General features: G+C 38.8%; 1 protein-coding gene and 2 long non-coding RNA genes across 3 annotated transcripts; 2 read left to right on the top strand and 1 right to left on the bottom strand.

Annotated features, from left to right (window-relative positions):
- Positions 1-482: 482 nt before the first annotated feature.
- On the bottom strand, positions 483-2446 carry LOC129749665 (uncharacterized). Its single transcript, XR_008738124.1, has 4 exons — positions 2054-2446; positions 1653-1993; positions 1458-1593; positions 483-1226 (listed from the first exon to the last, which is right to left on the bottom strand). It is a non-coding gene; the product is annotated as an uncharacterized LOC129749665 (long non-coding RNA).
- Positions 2447-2910: 464 nt separating this feature from the next.
- Positions 2911-4070, top strand: LOC129749446 (uncharacterized). The gene is made up of 3 exons (XR_008738048.1): positions 2911-3390; positions 3448-3556; positions 3722-4070. It is a non-coding gene; the product is annotated as an uncharacterized LOC129749446 (long non-coding RNA).
- A 1578-nt stretch (positions 4071-5648) lies between these two features.
- LOC129742491 (uncharacterized protein K02A2.6-like) lies at positions 5649-15718 on the top strand. The gene is made up of 3 exons (XM_055734392.1): positions 5649-7216; positions 7260-8526; positions 15668-15718. Exons 1-3 carry the CDS (start codon positions 5649-5651, stop codon positions 15716-15718), a joined length of 2886 nt encoding a protein of 961 aa, XP_055590367.1.
- Positions 15719-17217: the final 1499 nt, after the last annotated feature.

The following is a 17217-nucleotide window of genomic DNA, read 5'->3' as shown; positions in this document are numbered from 1 at the left end:
TCAAATTGGATGCACAAAACTGAAGCATCACATTTGACATAAAATTAGATCTTGTAATTTAAAGTCGTGTAATTTTGAAAGACAGAAACGCTTGAAGCCATAAATTCCAGCGGATACATTCGACGTAATATTATGTCATTAATGATGTAAATTTAAATCGAATTCGACGCACAAAAGTGAAGCGTCGTTTTTGTCATAATATTAGATCTTCATAGATATAACATTATATCGGGTGAATTTCGGATGAGATAAAATTTCAAAAGACATGATATTCGTGAACAAAAATTTTATTTACAGTTTCAAAAATTGCTATAATACAAGGCTAGTTCATTTTTTTTTTCAAAAAAAAAAGGTTCTGCTTTCTACAACACAAAACATTTGACAATAATGGCTTGCTTCAAAATTAGATTCACCCAAATCATGTAAGCATTTTATCATCAATTGGATACAAAGGGTGATAGATACAAAACCTTAGCTCTAGCTCAATAAAATTTTATGAAATATTGATTATTTAAAACCAAGTACTATGAATAAAAGTTATCCTTTTCTGGCCATCATATTTACGTGATTTATGTAACGTCCTATTCAGGCTCAATCAATACAGACAAACTTGCAACATGATCAATTTAATCGAGAACTATACGCAATGCTTGGTTTTACAATCAGTTTAATCAAAATTATTAATCAACTTGATCAAAAGACATCACAAACAAAGAAAAACAGTTATGCTAAAACAATGATTGTTGAAACATGTTTATTTTAACTATTAGATTTCGTTGAATAATTTTTTAGTTAAATTATCTCCTAATTAAAATTCTGCTTGATTCATGAAGAGCTTATATAAAATTTAAAAAAAAATGATAAATTGAACTTCTCACAACATTGATTTGAAACATTTTTTCTTTAGCTGTTCATGATCCATTATAATTGAGTAGGACACCAATGAAGAAATGAATACTTACGCACATTCTCTCAGGTTAGGCCTAAGAATCTCCTCAGTAAGTCTCAATAGCCTGCCAGATAAGCAACATCGATGACTCAGTCGCGGAAGGTATCCCGATGGGTGATCTTCCGTTGCAAACTAAATTGCACAATTATGTGCGCGACATTTCAGGAACTGCCATGATGAAGAAGGATGGCGACATTGATTTCGTAGCAGGAAAGCTGTGCGCGATTATAGGCTTCATATTTCCTCGTTCGTGCATGTTGAGCAGAATATCACCGATCTGAAAATTAGAACAAAATACTTTCAACTTTATATAATCCACGCTTATTAAGCTGTCAATTATTTACTATTTGAAGAAAGTCTTCTCTAATACAATAAAGTAACTAACAGTTGTTTTATTTAGAGATAGCCTTAAATGGCCAATTGATACCATAAACTTTTGCATCCGATTCATCTGATTTTTTTTGGGTGTATGCGTTATACAAGAAAAATCATCGTCAATTGTTCTTACCTGATAATTATTTTATGAACGACATTCTAACGGATCCCTACACGGGCCATTGATTGAAAATGTGAAGACTACCACGCATCTGTACAAGATGATGTTGCTGTCTGGTAGTTGCTGTCGCACTTTTGGTGTTATTGTGCTGAAATTGTTGAGAGTTTGCTTTTAGTTATTTAAATGATTAGTTATATTTATTCTCACCTGGTTTCGTGCTATGACCCTTAAATGCACCAGCGGATTCCCATCGACTTTCGACCACTTGCATCAATCCGACAATAAATTACCATCCATCTTGTTAGTTTGCAGCTCCTAGATGGCATTTGTCAGCTGTTTCTTGGCTTCGGCAATAATCTTAGATAAAAGTTCGTGAGTAGTGGGGCCCTCAACGAATCAGATGGTCGATGAAACCAGCGGGTCAGTGAGCTCATTTATGAATGCGTAAAATCGGTATCAGGTTTGTTAAATGTCGGTTCCAAACACTACCCTTGGATTCCATCGTTATCCGGCTGGTTGATCCCCATCAAGATGCTGATGCATTCCGACTTAAGTAAAAAAATGGGAAAGTTATAAAAGATTTATCAATAAGGATGAAGTCCACTTACCGATTCTTGATTTCCTTATCGGTGCTGGTTTATTATGGTCACTCGTTTTCTGTATCTGTTGCTTGAGGGTTTTGTTTGCTGGAGAGTACCGCAGTAATCCATTAGGCTGCGAAAGCCGTCGAGTTTGTTGAGCAGCTCCGGATGCTTCTTCGGTCTCTTCGGAAATGTTTTTTTCACACTTCTTCCAGCAGACGGGGCACTTTTTCAGGGTGGCACTGTTTAGCCGCTGCTGCAGGTCGGAAGTATTGACACCTTTGTTGTCCTCAGAATCTGCGCTATTGACCGGTGATAATTTCGATCTAGTATGCAGCTTCTACCCGATGGAAACCGGCCGTCACGACGACTTTTACCATTTAATGGAGCAACTGCCCGAGTTTCTCGGTAGCACAACACAAAAAATCGAAACGAAACGAAACAAAACAAAACAAATGCAAAATTACTTTTGACGTTTCTCTTTGTGATGCTCACCCGGGAGGCCAGGCGCACGTTATTTTTTAATGTGAAATTGAGAAATAAGACGAAACTAATTTTTTTTTCCATTAAAGTGAAAATACATTAAGTTATTCAGTCATTGGCCAAAATTTCAAACGCTTGCAGAATGTTTATTTTTTTGAGCTCTTACGTGTGGCGCTCATAATTTTTTATCTTTTGCAACATAAATTTACATTTTCTGTGACTTAATTTTCTGTCCAGGATTGAATTTTACTTTTCTGGTAGAGCGGATGTGTTTTTAAATTGAAATTGTTGTAAAATTAGATCTTTTCATAATTAAAACATAAAAATTTTAGGTCTTTAAGCGTTTCTGTCACATTTAAATTTATAAAATTTTTGGTGTGTATAGCTACAGGATGCACGAAAACTACACCCATCAACACATTAGCTGCTATAGCTGGAGAAGAACCTTTGTCAATAAAAAGAGATTATTTACACGCAGCGAAAAGTAGTACCATTGAGATAAAAAAAATACATCTTCGATTCAAAAACCACGTGTACATTGAAACAAAATCCATTTCCCTTGATTCAAGTAAATTTTATATTGAACCGAAATTTTTTTCCATTAAACCAATGTTCCAAATTTTTGGATCAAAGTATTTAATTTGAGTTTAAAGAATTTTTTTTTTGACTCAGAATCAATGTGAAAATTCATTGATTTAGATGAATTTTCTTTTGAATCAAAGTATTTTTTCGTCAAACAGTCGACATCTTCAGTAGCTTCTTTTTGGTGAACGGGACGGCAAGAAGGTTTGCCGCGCAACAGCCAGACAGCACCGGAAACACAAGATCCGGCGTAGGAAAGTCTTGGCAGCTTTAAGAGGGCAGACGATAGTGACTCCTAGGTAAGTCTTTCAAAATCAATTTAATTTCAAATAAACAAACCTAACAAACTTTTTCAGGGCAACCATTCATCCAACTAATTCCTTCCGATCCGGTCCAAGGAGAAATCTGGCGCCGAAACCCTTCATGAGTTGTTCGAAAGGAACTGTCGCCAACAAACATCGTTCAGTAAGTACTTTCCATGCAATTTTAATTTTTAATTGTTAGCATTATTTAGCTTAATATCGTTTTTTGTGAGCTTCATAACAAGAGAAGCATTTTTGTCATAACTTCGTATTATGTGCGCTATGTAAAAATTTAATGTGTACATTTTGTTCTTCTCTTTATTTACAGATGTACCGGTTCAAAACTTAAATCATAGGGAAAATCGATAATGTGAATGTGATAATGTAATCTAAATAAATAAAATGTTGTAAACCATAATTGATTTCTTTTTTTTCCAATTGGAAGAAAATTAATATGTAGTACTAGAATTATTAAAACAAAAAGTAGAATTGAAGAACAAATGCTTTTAAATTGAAACCCAAATACCGTTGGAACAAACGAAAAGTTCATAAAATTAAACGAAAAGACTTTTGAATCAAAAGCATTTTGTTTTTCGAATCAAAGAAAAAGTTTTGATTCAAAGGAAAGCATTTCTTCGAAACAAAAGAAAATGTTTTTGAATCGAAGGAATTTTTATTTGTCCCAAAATCAAAGGAAAAAATCCTTTGTTTTTGCGGCACTTTCCTTTGAAACTAATTTCTATTTTTCTGCGTGTAGCCAAAAAACGTATAGCCTTACACATACACCGGAATGACTTAATAGCTCAGCAATTACATTCGTTAGACCTGTCAAATATACACAAAGAAACTCAATATAGAAAGAATAACCTGCAAAATGTACAAAAATTCCAAATGATATACACTGAAACAAAACCTGATATAGAAATTAATGTCAAAGTTGAAGAACAAATTATAGGTTCAGGAATGAAAAAGAAAGAAACATCTCCGGTTGTTCTGAAGAAAATCGCACAAGAAATGATAAACAACCAATACGGCCATTTAGATCATTGGTACACAGATGCTTCGAAAAAAACTAATCAATGTGGAATAGGAATTTACGATGCGTCCTCCGGAAACAGTTTGAGCATGGGTTTAGCCAATGATGTTAACATTGCAACAGCTGAATTATTAGCAATAAGAGTAGCGCTGGAACAAGCAGAAAACAACACAAACATTGGAGTAGTTATCTTCACTGATTCACAAACAGCCTGTAAAATTATCAAAAAAGACCTTAAACAACACAAATTTGATCAAATCACTCACGACATATGTAAACTTGCCACAACAAAAAGAGCCACAATTCAATGGATCCCCTCCCATGTTGGGATAGAGGGAAATGAACACGCAGATTTACTAGCAAGGAAAGGACTAGAGGAACCGATACTGCTTGAAAATAAACTACGACTAGATGATGCGTACAGGAGATTTAAATATGAATCTTGGGAATATACAAACTCCTGGTATAAATATATGGCTGTTCATGAGAAAAAAGGAATGAAGTATTATGAATTCCAATCGAATTTCAGTAGGAAACCATGGTATTGGAATATAGACCTCAGCAATATACAAATCCGAATGCTTAACCGACTAATTAGTGGACACGATTATTCACCATACTATTTGGGAATGATGAAAATTCGAGATACGAAACTCTGCGAATTATGCCAAACGAATTTCACCACAGAACATGCTCTCCTGCACTGCGTGCAATTCAATCACATTAGAAACCACTATGATTGGGATCGTTTTTCCAATCTGATCGAATTGATTCAGAATTTCGAAGAAAATAAACTGAAAGAAATACTCAGTTTTTTGGAAAAAGCAAGAATGAAGATTTGAAAAACTCTAAGACGACAAATCGAAAAGGAAAAATATTCACATTAAGGAACACCCTAAGCTGAAAAAGCAACACCAATACGAAAAGTGGCGGTATAGAGTATCAAACTCTCGGCCAAGATGTCAAAATTATACATACATACATACATACATACATACATTGTTATTATTAGAATCGAGTATCGTGGCCGTATATTTTAACACGTTAGTAAAGTCAGTTTTAATTCGTTAGTCGTTCGCGTTTTATTATGTTTGTGTCCGTAACGTCCCGGAATACAACAGTGGCGACGAGTCGGTCGTAATTATTCGCGACATCCGCTGTGTTCGATCGCGAAATTACGTCACCCACGCGAAAACGACGTCGGTGCGAGACGAGTGAGATGGATTCGGGTGAACGTAACCTCACTCCGGATCGACCCGCTGGTGCTAGTGGAACCATCAACGGTCTTCCCATTGGACAGCAGCTCCAACCAGCCGGAATGCAGCAGAATTTTCTCCGTGCTACACAATTCGGTCAGCAGCTACCGAATCCGGGACTCGCAACGCAGTTCCTCGGGCAGCAGCAGCAGCAGTCTCGCATGCAAGACTCCCCGGCGACCGAAGGCATTTTTTCGCAGCAGTCATCACCTCATCAGCTCTCAGCATCCGATGCGCTCCTCACCCAGCTCCTCCAGCAGCAGCAGGCGTTCACAACACAAATGTTGAACCAGCAGCAGGAGTTTATGCGGCAGCAACAAGAGATGTTTATCCGCACAATGTCATCGATAAACATCCAGGTGCCATCCAATCCCGAAGTGATACTCGATTCACTTTCGCACCACATAAGGGAGTTTCGATACGAGCCAGACCAGAACATCACTTTCGCGGCCTGGTATGCGAGGTACAACGACCTCTTCGAGCAAGACGCTTCCCGGCTCGATAGTGAAGCGAAAGTTCGTTTACTCCTCCGGAAGCTGGGTGCTGCTGAGCATGAAAGGTATGTAAACTTCATACTACCCAGACAACCGAAAGATTTCCTGTTTGAAGACACCGTAAGAAAGCTGGGGATACTATTTGGTGCCACGGAATCCCTCATCAGCAAGCGGTATCGGTGCATGCAGATCGCAAAAAAGTCCACCGAAGATTATATAACGTTTTCTTGCCGTGTAAACAAGAGTTGTGTCGATTTTGAACTGGGAAAGTTGACTGAAGAGCAGTTCAAGTGTTTGTTATTTGTTTGCGGCTTGAAAACGGAATGTGATGCTGAGGTGCGCACTAGACTGCTTGCGAAAATCGAAGATCGGAGCGACGTTACCCTGGAGCAACTATCCGAGGATTGCCAGCGGCTGTTGTGCTTGAAAAAAGACACAGCCATGATAGAAGGAACGTCCGGATCAGCGGTGCAGTTTGTGAAGCGGAGTAATCATCGACAGCAGACTTCTCAAACACCTCCGAAGAGAACAGTGAAATCAAAAAGTGTAAACAAAAACATTCCCCCATCCCCCTGTTGGAAGTGTGGTGCAATGCACTACACTCGTGAGTGCCCTTACAAGGACCACAAGTGTAGTGATTGCGGAAAAAGTGGACACCGAGAAGGTTATTGTGCGACCTCAAAAAGTGAAAAGCCCTATCGAAAACGAAAAACTAACACTTTTCGGGCAAGAACACTCAGTGTAAACACAGTGCAACGAAAGCGGCGTTTTGTGCAGGCGAAACTAAACAGTGCTGAAGTGAAACTCCAGTTAGACACTGGATCCGACATCAGTGTCGTGTCGAAGCGTGTGTGGGAGAAAATCGGCAAGCCATCCACCACCCCCGCACTAGAGAAAGCATCTACTGCTTCTGGTGCCCCTCTCCAGCTCCTGTTTAAGTTTGACTGTGACGTCAGTGTCAATGGTCAGCATCGCCGTGGAACTTTCTACGTAGTCGACAAAGCGCTGAATCTGCTCGGCATCGATCTGCTTGATGCGTTTGGCCTCTGGTCAGTGCCAATTTCGTCGTTCTGCAACCAGATTACCAAACACATCGTTGGAATCACTGAAAGCAGCTTACCCGACCGTCTTCAGGAGTGCCTTAGGATTGTGCAGTAAAACCAAAGTAAAGCTGGAACTGAAGCCCGATGTCCAGCCAGCTTTCCGGCCCAAGCGCCCAGTGGCTTACGCAATGCTAGGTACCGTCGACGATGAGCTCGATCGGCTTGAGCGCGCAGGCATCATTTCACCGGTTGATTTCTCCAACTGGGCAGCTCCGATCGTGGTCGTGCGGAAATCCAACGGGTCGATACGCATTTGTGGAGACTACTCCACCGGGTTGAACGAAGCCTTGCAGCCCCACCAGTACCCGCTTCCGCTCCCTGAAGACATTTTCACGAAACTGTCCAATTGCACCGTCTTCAGCCAAATCGATCTTTCTGATGCCTTTCTACAGGTCGAGGTTGATGAGGATAGCCGGAACCTGCTTACCATCAACACGCATCGCGGGTTATACCGGTACAATCGCCTCTCGCCTGGCATTAAAATAGCACCCGGAGCTTTTCAGCAGCTGATTGACACCATGACAGCTGGTCTCAGCTGCACTTCTGGGTACCTCGACGACGTTGTTGTCGGAGGCGAAACCGAAGAGGAACACCTAGCCAATCTCGAAGCACTTTTCAAGCGGATTCGCGACTTCGGATTCACTTTGCGCCCGGAGAAATGCACTTTCGTCCAGCCTCAAATAAAATACTTGGGGTACCTGCTAGATCGCCATGGTCTACGTCCAGATCCAGCTAAAGTGCAAGCCATCAACGAGATGCCCGCTCCAGTTGACGTGTCCGGAGTCCGTTCGTTCCTCGGAGCCATAAACTACTATGGCAAGTTCGTGCCCAACATGAGGACACTTCGGTTCCCGCTGGATGAGCTCTTGAAAGCTGGAGCTAAGTTCAATTGGACCCCTGCATGCCAAGAATCGTTCACCAAGTTCAAGGAGATTCTCACTTCAAATCTTCTGCTTACCCACTACAACCCGAGGCTCGACATAGTCGTCTCGGCGGACGCTTCTTCAGTCGGAGTTGGGGCTACTATTAGTCACCGATTTCCGGACGGTTCTGTGAAAGTCATCCAGCATGCAGCCAGAGCGCTTACACCTGCGGAGAAAAACTACAGCCAGCCTGACAGAGAAGGATTAGCCATCATTTTTGCCACGACTAAATTCCACAAAATGATATTTGGCCGCCACTTCCTCCTGAAGACCGATCATGCTCCTTTGTTGCGAATTTTTGGGTCGAAAAGGGGCATTCCGGTCTACACATCGAACCGCCTGCAACGATGGGCATTGATGCTGCTCCTGTACGATTTCTCCATCGAACATGTGCCGACAGCGAAGTTTGGGGACGCCGATGTACTTTCCCGGCTGATTAAACACCATACAAAGCCCGACGAGGATTATGTGATCGCTTCTTTGGTTCTCGAGGATCACCTGAGGTCAGTTGCTTCCGATTCTCTTAATGCACTTCCCCTTACTTTTAGCGACATTCAACAAGCCACGCAAACCGATCTGGTCATGAAGAAGGTCTACCGCTTTTTGCAAGATGGTTGGCCCGACCCAAAAGCTCTCTCCATTCTTGAGCTCAAGCGCTTTTACGACCGAAGAGAATCCCTCACGATTGTCGACGGTTGCATACTTTTCGGGGAACGGTTGGCCATCCCAGCTCCATTCCGCAAGCGCTGTCTCGACCAGCTTCATCGTGGCCACCCTGGCACTCAGCGTATGAAAGCCATCGCTCGTTCATACGTTTATTGGCCGAATGTTGACAACGAAATCTCCAGCTACGTCCAGGCTTGCCGACACTGTGCACTGACAGCGAAATCTCCACCACACTCTGCGCCTTCGCTGTGGCCCAAATCCACCAAACCATGGGAACGAGTGCACATCGATTATGCTGGACCAATCGAAGGAGATTATTTCCTGCTTGTGATCGACTCCTTCACCAAGTGGCCTGAGATCGTTCGAACAGGCAGCACCACAAGCACAGCTACAATCAACATTCTCCGAGATCTCTTCGCTCGTTTTGGAATGCCGACAACTTTGGTGAGCGACAACGGGCCCCAGTTTCGCAGCGCTCTGTTCCAAAACTTCTGCGCTGAAAACGGCATTCAGCACCTCACCACGGCACCTTTCCACCCACAATCGAACGGCCAAGCTGAACGATTTGTGGACACCTTCAAACGGGCCATTCGAAAAATTCGAGAGGGGAGAAGTTCGGTACCGATAAGCGAAGCGTTGTGTACCTTTTTGCTGACCTACAGAAGCACACCCAATCCAGCGACGCCTGAAGGGAAGTCGCCAAGCGAAGCTATGTTCTGCAGGCCAATTCGAACATCCTTGGATCTACTTCTTGGATCTACTACTAGTGGGCCAATGAATTCTCCAAAACCATCGCAACTTCCGTTAACCATTCTGCTGGACGCCTGGAACTTGCCAGAACCTTCGATACGGGCCTCAACCTCTGCGCAATCCAGCCCACCATCAACAGCGCATGGTCGTTCAGCTTCGCTGCCAACTTCTACACCGAACACTGTTGTGCGAGAACCAAGGCAGTCACCAGATATCCCACCGATGTCACCATTGCCCTTAACGTCTCCTACAACCTCACCATCAAGCTCTTCTGATACAGTTGAGTTTCAATCAGCCATCGAGCAAACAGCTGTACAATTGCCTCGTCGATCTTCTCGGACCAGAAGACCGCCGATCCGGTTTGATCCGTACCAGCTGTATTAAGGGAGGAGATGTTAGGGCGTGAAACACCCTATGAAGAAACCCGCTGGGCTCACTGCTGGCAGCTTGTCTGTCAGCCGATCGACGCGAAGCAGCGGATAACAACAAACTACAAGAACACATTATCATTGTTATTATTAGAATCGAGTATCGTGGCCGTACATTTTAACACGTTAGTAAAGTCAGTTTTAATTCGTTAGTCGTTCGCGTTTTATTATGTTTGTGTCCGTAACGTCCCGGAATACAACATTGAGTATTAAATTTTAAAGATGAACGCATCAATACGAATACATGAATAATGAGTTTTGTGAAAACTCGGCTTAAGTTGCATTAATGGCGTAACTCGGAAGCGCCTTCGCTGGCTTAAATTGAAGCGACAATCATAGACATGAAATCCAACAAAGCGCCTGGAATCGATTGCATTCCTGCTGAGAGGCTCAAAGTCGACCCTGCCTTGTCAGCACAAATGTTGCACCGTCTTTTCGCTGATATCTGGCATACTGTAACATTCCCGGCCGACTGGATGCTGGGTATCCTCGTAAAGGACCCGAAGAAAAGAGACCTAACCGGGTGTGGTCACTGGCGAGGCATAACTTTGATCTACACAACTCTCAAAGTATCCTGCAAAGTGATCCTAAACAGGATCAAGGAGAAAATTGACGCCACGCTCCGACGGCAACAATCTGGATTCCGATACGGACGATCATGTGTGTACAATATCGCAACGCTACGAATAATATCGGAACAAATCAACGCATTCCAGGACACTCTTCTGCTGGTGTTCGTTGATTTCGAAAAAGCATTTGACCAACTGAACCATGAAAACATCTTGGCGGCTCTAAGGCGACGAGGAGTCCCAGAGAAACTAGTCCTTCATCGAAGCACAGTACGAGGCACTTTCGTGCAAGGTCCTGCAAGACGGTGTCTTGTCGGATCCAATCCCGGTAACTGCTGGAGTGAGACAAGGATGTGTCTTATCACCGCTACTCTTTCTCATCGTAAGGGATGAGATCTTGACTGGATCGATTGACTGGATCGATTGACTGTAGACCAAATCGAGAATTGCGGTGGAATCCTTCGACAATAGTCCTATTAGCCGCTGGTAGTGTTCGTGATATTATGCAGGTTGTTTCACCAACATTTTTCAGTTTTGGGACAATCAACCTAAAAAACGACCATGTGTGTCGACCGGCTGCCCGTTTTTTGTACCGAGAGTTTTTGAGGTTAATTGTTCTGTCTTATCTGTACACGCTCAGCAAGTGTGCGTAAGAAATGTCAAAAACAACTCTAAAGGGTGATACGGTCAAAATTTGGTTAATATCACTTGACGTATTTCTTTCAATTTTGCATTTAAAAAACCTGAACACCCCTCATTTTGAAGGTGTGTGTGTGTGTGTGTGTGTAGAATGTTGCTCCTATTTTGATTTTGGAATTCACTCTTCAGTTATCAAAATGCCGTCCAAGGAAGAAGAGCAGCGTATCAAAATTTTGCTCGCGCATCGCGAAAATCCGAGCTACTCGAACGCAAACCTGGCAAAATCGCTAAGAGTTGCCAAATCAACCGTTACAAATGTAATTAAAGTGTTCGGAGAACGTTTGTCGACAGCGAGGAAGTCTGGAATGGGGCGAAATCGAAAACCGGAAGCCGCTGAGACGACAAAGAGAATTGCCGGTAGTTTCAAGCGAAACCCTAACCGCTCTCTCCGAGATGCCGCAAATAAGCTGGGTGTATCGTCTACAACCGTGCATCGAGCCAAAAAACGAGCCGAACTATCGACATACAAGAAGGTAGTGACTCCAAATCGCGATGATAAACAAAATCCGACGGCCAAAATGCGATCCCGGAGGCTGTACACGACTATGCTGACGAAGTTTGACTGCGTGGTAATGGACGACGAAACCTACGTCAAAGCCGACTACAAGCAGCTTCGGGGACAGGAGTTTTATAGGGCAAAATGAAGGGGAAAGGTAGCAGATATTTTCAAGCACATGAAACTGTCCAAGTTCGCGAAGAAATATCTGGTTTGACAAGCCATCTGTACCTGTGGCTTGAAAAGCAGCATTTTCATAGTTTCCGGGACTGTCAACCAAGAAATTTACGTGAAAGAGTGTTTGAATAAACGTTATGTTCGTCAAGTTATGTCGTGAGACGGAATACACTGGCCAGAGCTTAAAACTTTCGACTGCCTTGCATGAATGTGAAATTTCTCTCCATTCAGAGTCATCCGATTTCGTTTCCTTCATTGCCTTCTCTCACTCAAAAAGCTCTCTCTGACTGACAGCGTTTACAATTTTCTTTCGCTCATCTTCCCATTCGTTTTGGTCTACGGTCACAGTCACATCGAGGACATGAATGTGAGCCTCGATGCAAATTCAGTCATTCCGATTTTGAATGAATGGAATCCGTTTGAGAAGAGTTGAACGTTGTTCCCGGCACAAAGCTATCAAATTAATAGCGACTAAACGGTAAACGATAGAAACTTGATGTCTTTGAGAGAATTTATTTACGCAACAAGATCTTTCATATTCTATTGAAAAATAAATGATTGATTCACAAAGAAGGGAGATAAAAAAAATATTTAAAAAAAATACTTTGTGTATACACATTGTGTAACAGATCGTGCAATTAAAAAAAAGGACATTACAGAAATCGAATGAAAAAAAAAACAGAAAAATTTGTAAATACAGACCCCGTTCGTTTTTGGCAACGAACGATTTTTAAAAACAACATTACCTTTTAGTTTTCGTTATAACAGGACCAATTTAATTTAGACAAACACCATAAATACGTTTTTATTTTCTGAAATGGTGATAAACTGCAACATTAGAAACCAAAGATTTTTACAAATTTTATAAAGTACTCAAAAATTACAAAAAGAAGAAAAATTCAAAAAGTTTAAAAACAAATTCAAACAAAATACTGAATATGACAAAAAACAACTAAAAAATGATGAAGAATGACAAAAATAGCAAAAATAACAAAAGTAAGGAAACATTATAAACAAAACAAGAAAAGTGCAAAATGCGTAAAAAAAACATGACTAAAAAATTAAAAAATGACTACAAATAGTCGGAAATTAAATAAAATTAACGTTTTTAATAAAATAATATTTATTTTGTAAAAATAACTGAAAAAACAAGATGAATAAAAACCCGTTCGATTTTGGCAACACAAAATGTACGGGCGTGTTGCCAAAATCGAACGGGGTCTGTAATTTTAAAAATAAAATAAGAATTTTTCAATTTATTTTAATCCTCTAGAACCCAATTTTTTTTTTCGCTGAAAAATTCACAAAAGCCTAGTTTTATGATTACAAACAAGGTTTATTCTACGAAAAACTTTTAAGATGAGACAGAAATGTTGACAATTGCATAGTGTAGTTTCTCTAAACTTCAACCAATTTCCCTAAATTATGAAATATATAAACTTTGGCCTAAAGTTATATTTTGTAGCAGTTTTTGTTGAAATTTTTCCACAAATATCTGAGGTATTTAAACTTATACTAAAAGTAAATATTGTACATATTTTTCGAATTGTTGTCATACTTTTCTAACCCCAGCTTTAAGCGGGGTTCATGTTTCATCTCTCCAAACTAACTTAGGAATTTTTATTTTGAACAAAATCAATCCAGAATACCGGTAACTCTATAACCTTACTGCCAATAATTATTTAGATCGTAAAACTCATTGATCAAGAATGTCTGAGGTTCCCAAATTGATAATTTCTTTTGAAAAATAGGTCAATTTTATATTTTCTCATTACTTCTCTTAGCTGTTACTTTTGACAACTGCTTGTTAAACCATTTGCATTATTTAGTATGGTTTGTTAGCTTACCATATTTAGAAAGATTCTGCGAAAAAAAAAACCAATAAAAATAATGGGCCTTATTCTGCGAGGCGAATGAAGTGACTCGGAGTCACATTAGTCGTAGTCACGTGACTACAGTCGGGGTATTCCGAGAGGCGACTCACTCCAGGTGACTATATATAGTTCATTACTCCGGAGCCGAATAGTTCATTTTGACGTTCCAGAGGCGGTGAACCAGTTTCATCTGGTTCACCCTGCGAACTGTCAAACATATAAGGACATTTAAAGAAGGTAGTGTGATATTCAATTTCTTGGATGACGTCACATTCACATACTTTTATTCAACTAAACCAATACGGAATTTCAATTATCTTTGCGATTTGCATTTATTAACTTGTGAAATTTCAGATTTTGATTCAAAATTCATAATCCATACAATTTCTAAATTCAGTATAAATTTTTTTGAATTGAGTTTTCAATACTTGAGTCGGAATCCATTCATTCATTCGGAATCTTAATTTAGAACAAAATACCTAAGAAGCTTCAGAAATTGAATTTCAGAATCTCAAATCTCTCTCTCAGATCCAAAATTTCATTTTATTTTGAAGGTCATTGGCTCAATTAAAATAATTGCGATTAAAGTTTATGTTAATTGAAAATGAAGAACCTGATAAAAAAATATTTTTGATTAAACGTTAAAATGTCAGCTTAGGATTCAGATATGCATATAGAATCATAATTCAGATTCACTTATTTCAGATTACATTAAAGGCACACAAATCCAGAGGGGAATTATAAGTTATTAAACTGTTTTCGAAAAAAAACGCGTTCACAGTTTGCGTTTTATTCTTTTTTCGTATACTTTTCGGAATTGAATTGTAATGCAAATCAGTATATCCATCAACAGCGATATTTCAAACATGTAGCCTTGAATGTCAGAAAAACAACTCACCCTTCATTCTATCTAAATATTTTATACATTGAATAAATCACATTATATATCAGAAATAATGAATAATAAATCCTTAAGTAGTGCGATATATTAGTTATAGTCATAATATGGCATATTGCTTAAATAAAAAAGAATTTAACTTTTTCGTAAGATTAACATTCTTGTTTATATTTGTAAATTTTTGATCGACAAAACTATAAAAACGCATTTCTTTGAGAAAAAGGATTGATTTTATCGAATGTTTTAAACTAGATTTATGTATTTTAAAAATTTAAATTCTTTTGAACCGTAAAAATCAATTGAAAACCTTAAACTCACAGGGTTTTAAATCTCAATAGGTTGAAAATTGTATAAGTTGTTATTTTGAACTTAAACCATGATGCTTTTTCTTTTGAAATATATTTGAAAATCAGTTAGCAGTACACTTACTAAAATTAATATGGGATGAATGAAAAATGATAAATCTGACGCGCAGCTGACTAAAATTGATCATTGGCTACTAGAAGATTGGATTCCAAATTTCATTCCATTCAAAAATGGATGCAGTACAAATATGTTGCTTTAATAAATTCGGTTTCTTTTTTTATTACTTTGAAAAGTAATGAATTTGATTAAAAATAATTGAACATTTAAATAAGTACATAGCTGATTTTTTGAAATGTTGGAAAATTTTCAAACTACTAATACATATGTTAGAACAAAAAAATCGTACCTGGAAATCAAGCTATTTTCTTGGATTGACAGTTCATCCGAAATGACTTTTGTCCAACAAACGTACAAACTCAGGTGATGCAGATCACATCGATTCCATGCTATAATTTGCACCAGAATTTTGAAATTTTAAGTGTAAATGCATTTTTACTTGTTTGCTGAGAATTTTATTTTTTGTTTCCATCTAGCTCAAGCACTCTATTCAACAAAAAAAGATATTTTTCTATCTATTTTGGTTCCAATAATTTTAATCGTTGATATATGCTTCACCTCCTTTTATTTTTTATTGGTTGGTGCCGTTGTATTCATTTGCAAGCTGTTGGTATTCATTTGCAAGACGTCAGTTACCAAAAATAAAACCGAGGCTACAAAGGAATTAATTTGTACTGAAAATTGTGCTGCTTAAATTCCTTGAAATGATGCTCCTACCAAGTAAAAAACCGGCACACCAGAAGCGAACCTTAGCATCCAATCCTTGGAATCGGATGCAAGCGGAAAAAATTGAGCTTTTCGAGGTGAGTGAAACCACTTGATGATTTTTTTTGTACTGAAATACTAGACGATTTAAAGTGATTAGAACATTTTTTTTATATATTTACAGTCTAAATTGCCGAGTCTTAATCCATTGAACCGAAGTATGATCCCTGAACCGTGGTCATCGCCCTGGACAGTAGGCTGCGTATTTCCAGTGAATATTTAAGAACAGAAATAGCAAAGGGTTATAGAGCATGTGACCGATGAAAACTAAAACAGTTTCGAAAGTTTTCTTTGTGATTTGATTGTTTTCCCCTATTTTTTTTCGAAAGATTTATTATTGATAGTTATAAAGTTTAAAAAAAATGTCAAATATATCATCACATTCAACTGGTAAGAACTAAAATAATAATAAAAAAAAAAAACAAACAAATAAATAATTTAATTATTTTCTTGAAATTAAGGTTCAGATATAAAATTTGAATTTCGGATTCGAATTTATAATCCGTGTTTAATTTTTATTCTATAATTAAGGATTCAGGTTTTTAAAATACTTTTATGTAAGCCGAGAATTTTCTTCAATTAATGCTTTTTTACAATATAAATTTAGATTCTATATCAACAATGAAGTATTACTCCAGGACCGAATTTAAAAAAAAAACAAATATTGAATTCGAATTTACTATTATCCGTAAGCACTTTTAAAAGGTAATTCAAAAGTACGAGGTGCAAGCTTTGATTATATTTTAACCTAATTTCGAAGAAGATAAACCTTTGTTGTATTTTTTAAACATTTTTCCTCAAAAAATGATTTATTTCAAAGTTGAGTTGAGTAGTTGTTGTTTATTTTGTCGTATTTAAAAATTCTAGATTTCCAAGTCACCTACGAAATAGGTAACGACTTCAAAAGTCACTTGCCACCGACTTGAGTCACGCCATTCGCCTCTGAGAATACGGTGACAGTAAAAAAAAGTTCATTCAAGTCACCTAAAGTTCATTCAAGTCACGGCATTCGCCTGCTAGAATACGGTGACTCTAAAAAACGAAGTCACTTCACGTCACTCGCCTCGCAGAACAAGCCCAAATGATTGGCTTTGGTTTTATCGCGATTTTAGTAGACCCCGTCTTAAGGCGGGGTTTGGCACTAGAGGATTAATTTTTTTTTAAATTAGTTTCAGATAATCAGTGCATTGATAAAAATGTTCAAATTGCTAAAACACCCAACTTTGTTGAACATTATAGAGACTAGAATAATTTAAATCAATTCAAT

The sequence above is a fragment of the Uranotaenia lowii genome, chromosome 2 (assembly GCF_029784155.1).
Source record: "Uranotaenia lowii strain MFRU-FL chromosome 2, ASM2978415v1, whole genome shotgun sequence".
In the NCBI taxonomy this organism is placed as follows: domain Eukaryota; kingdom Metazoa; phylum Arthropoda; class Insecta; order Diptera; family Culicidae; genus Uranotaenia; species Uranotaenia lowii.
This window is presented reverse-complemented; position numbering and strand designations above follow the sequence as displayed.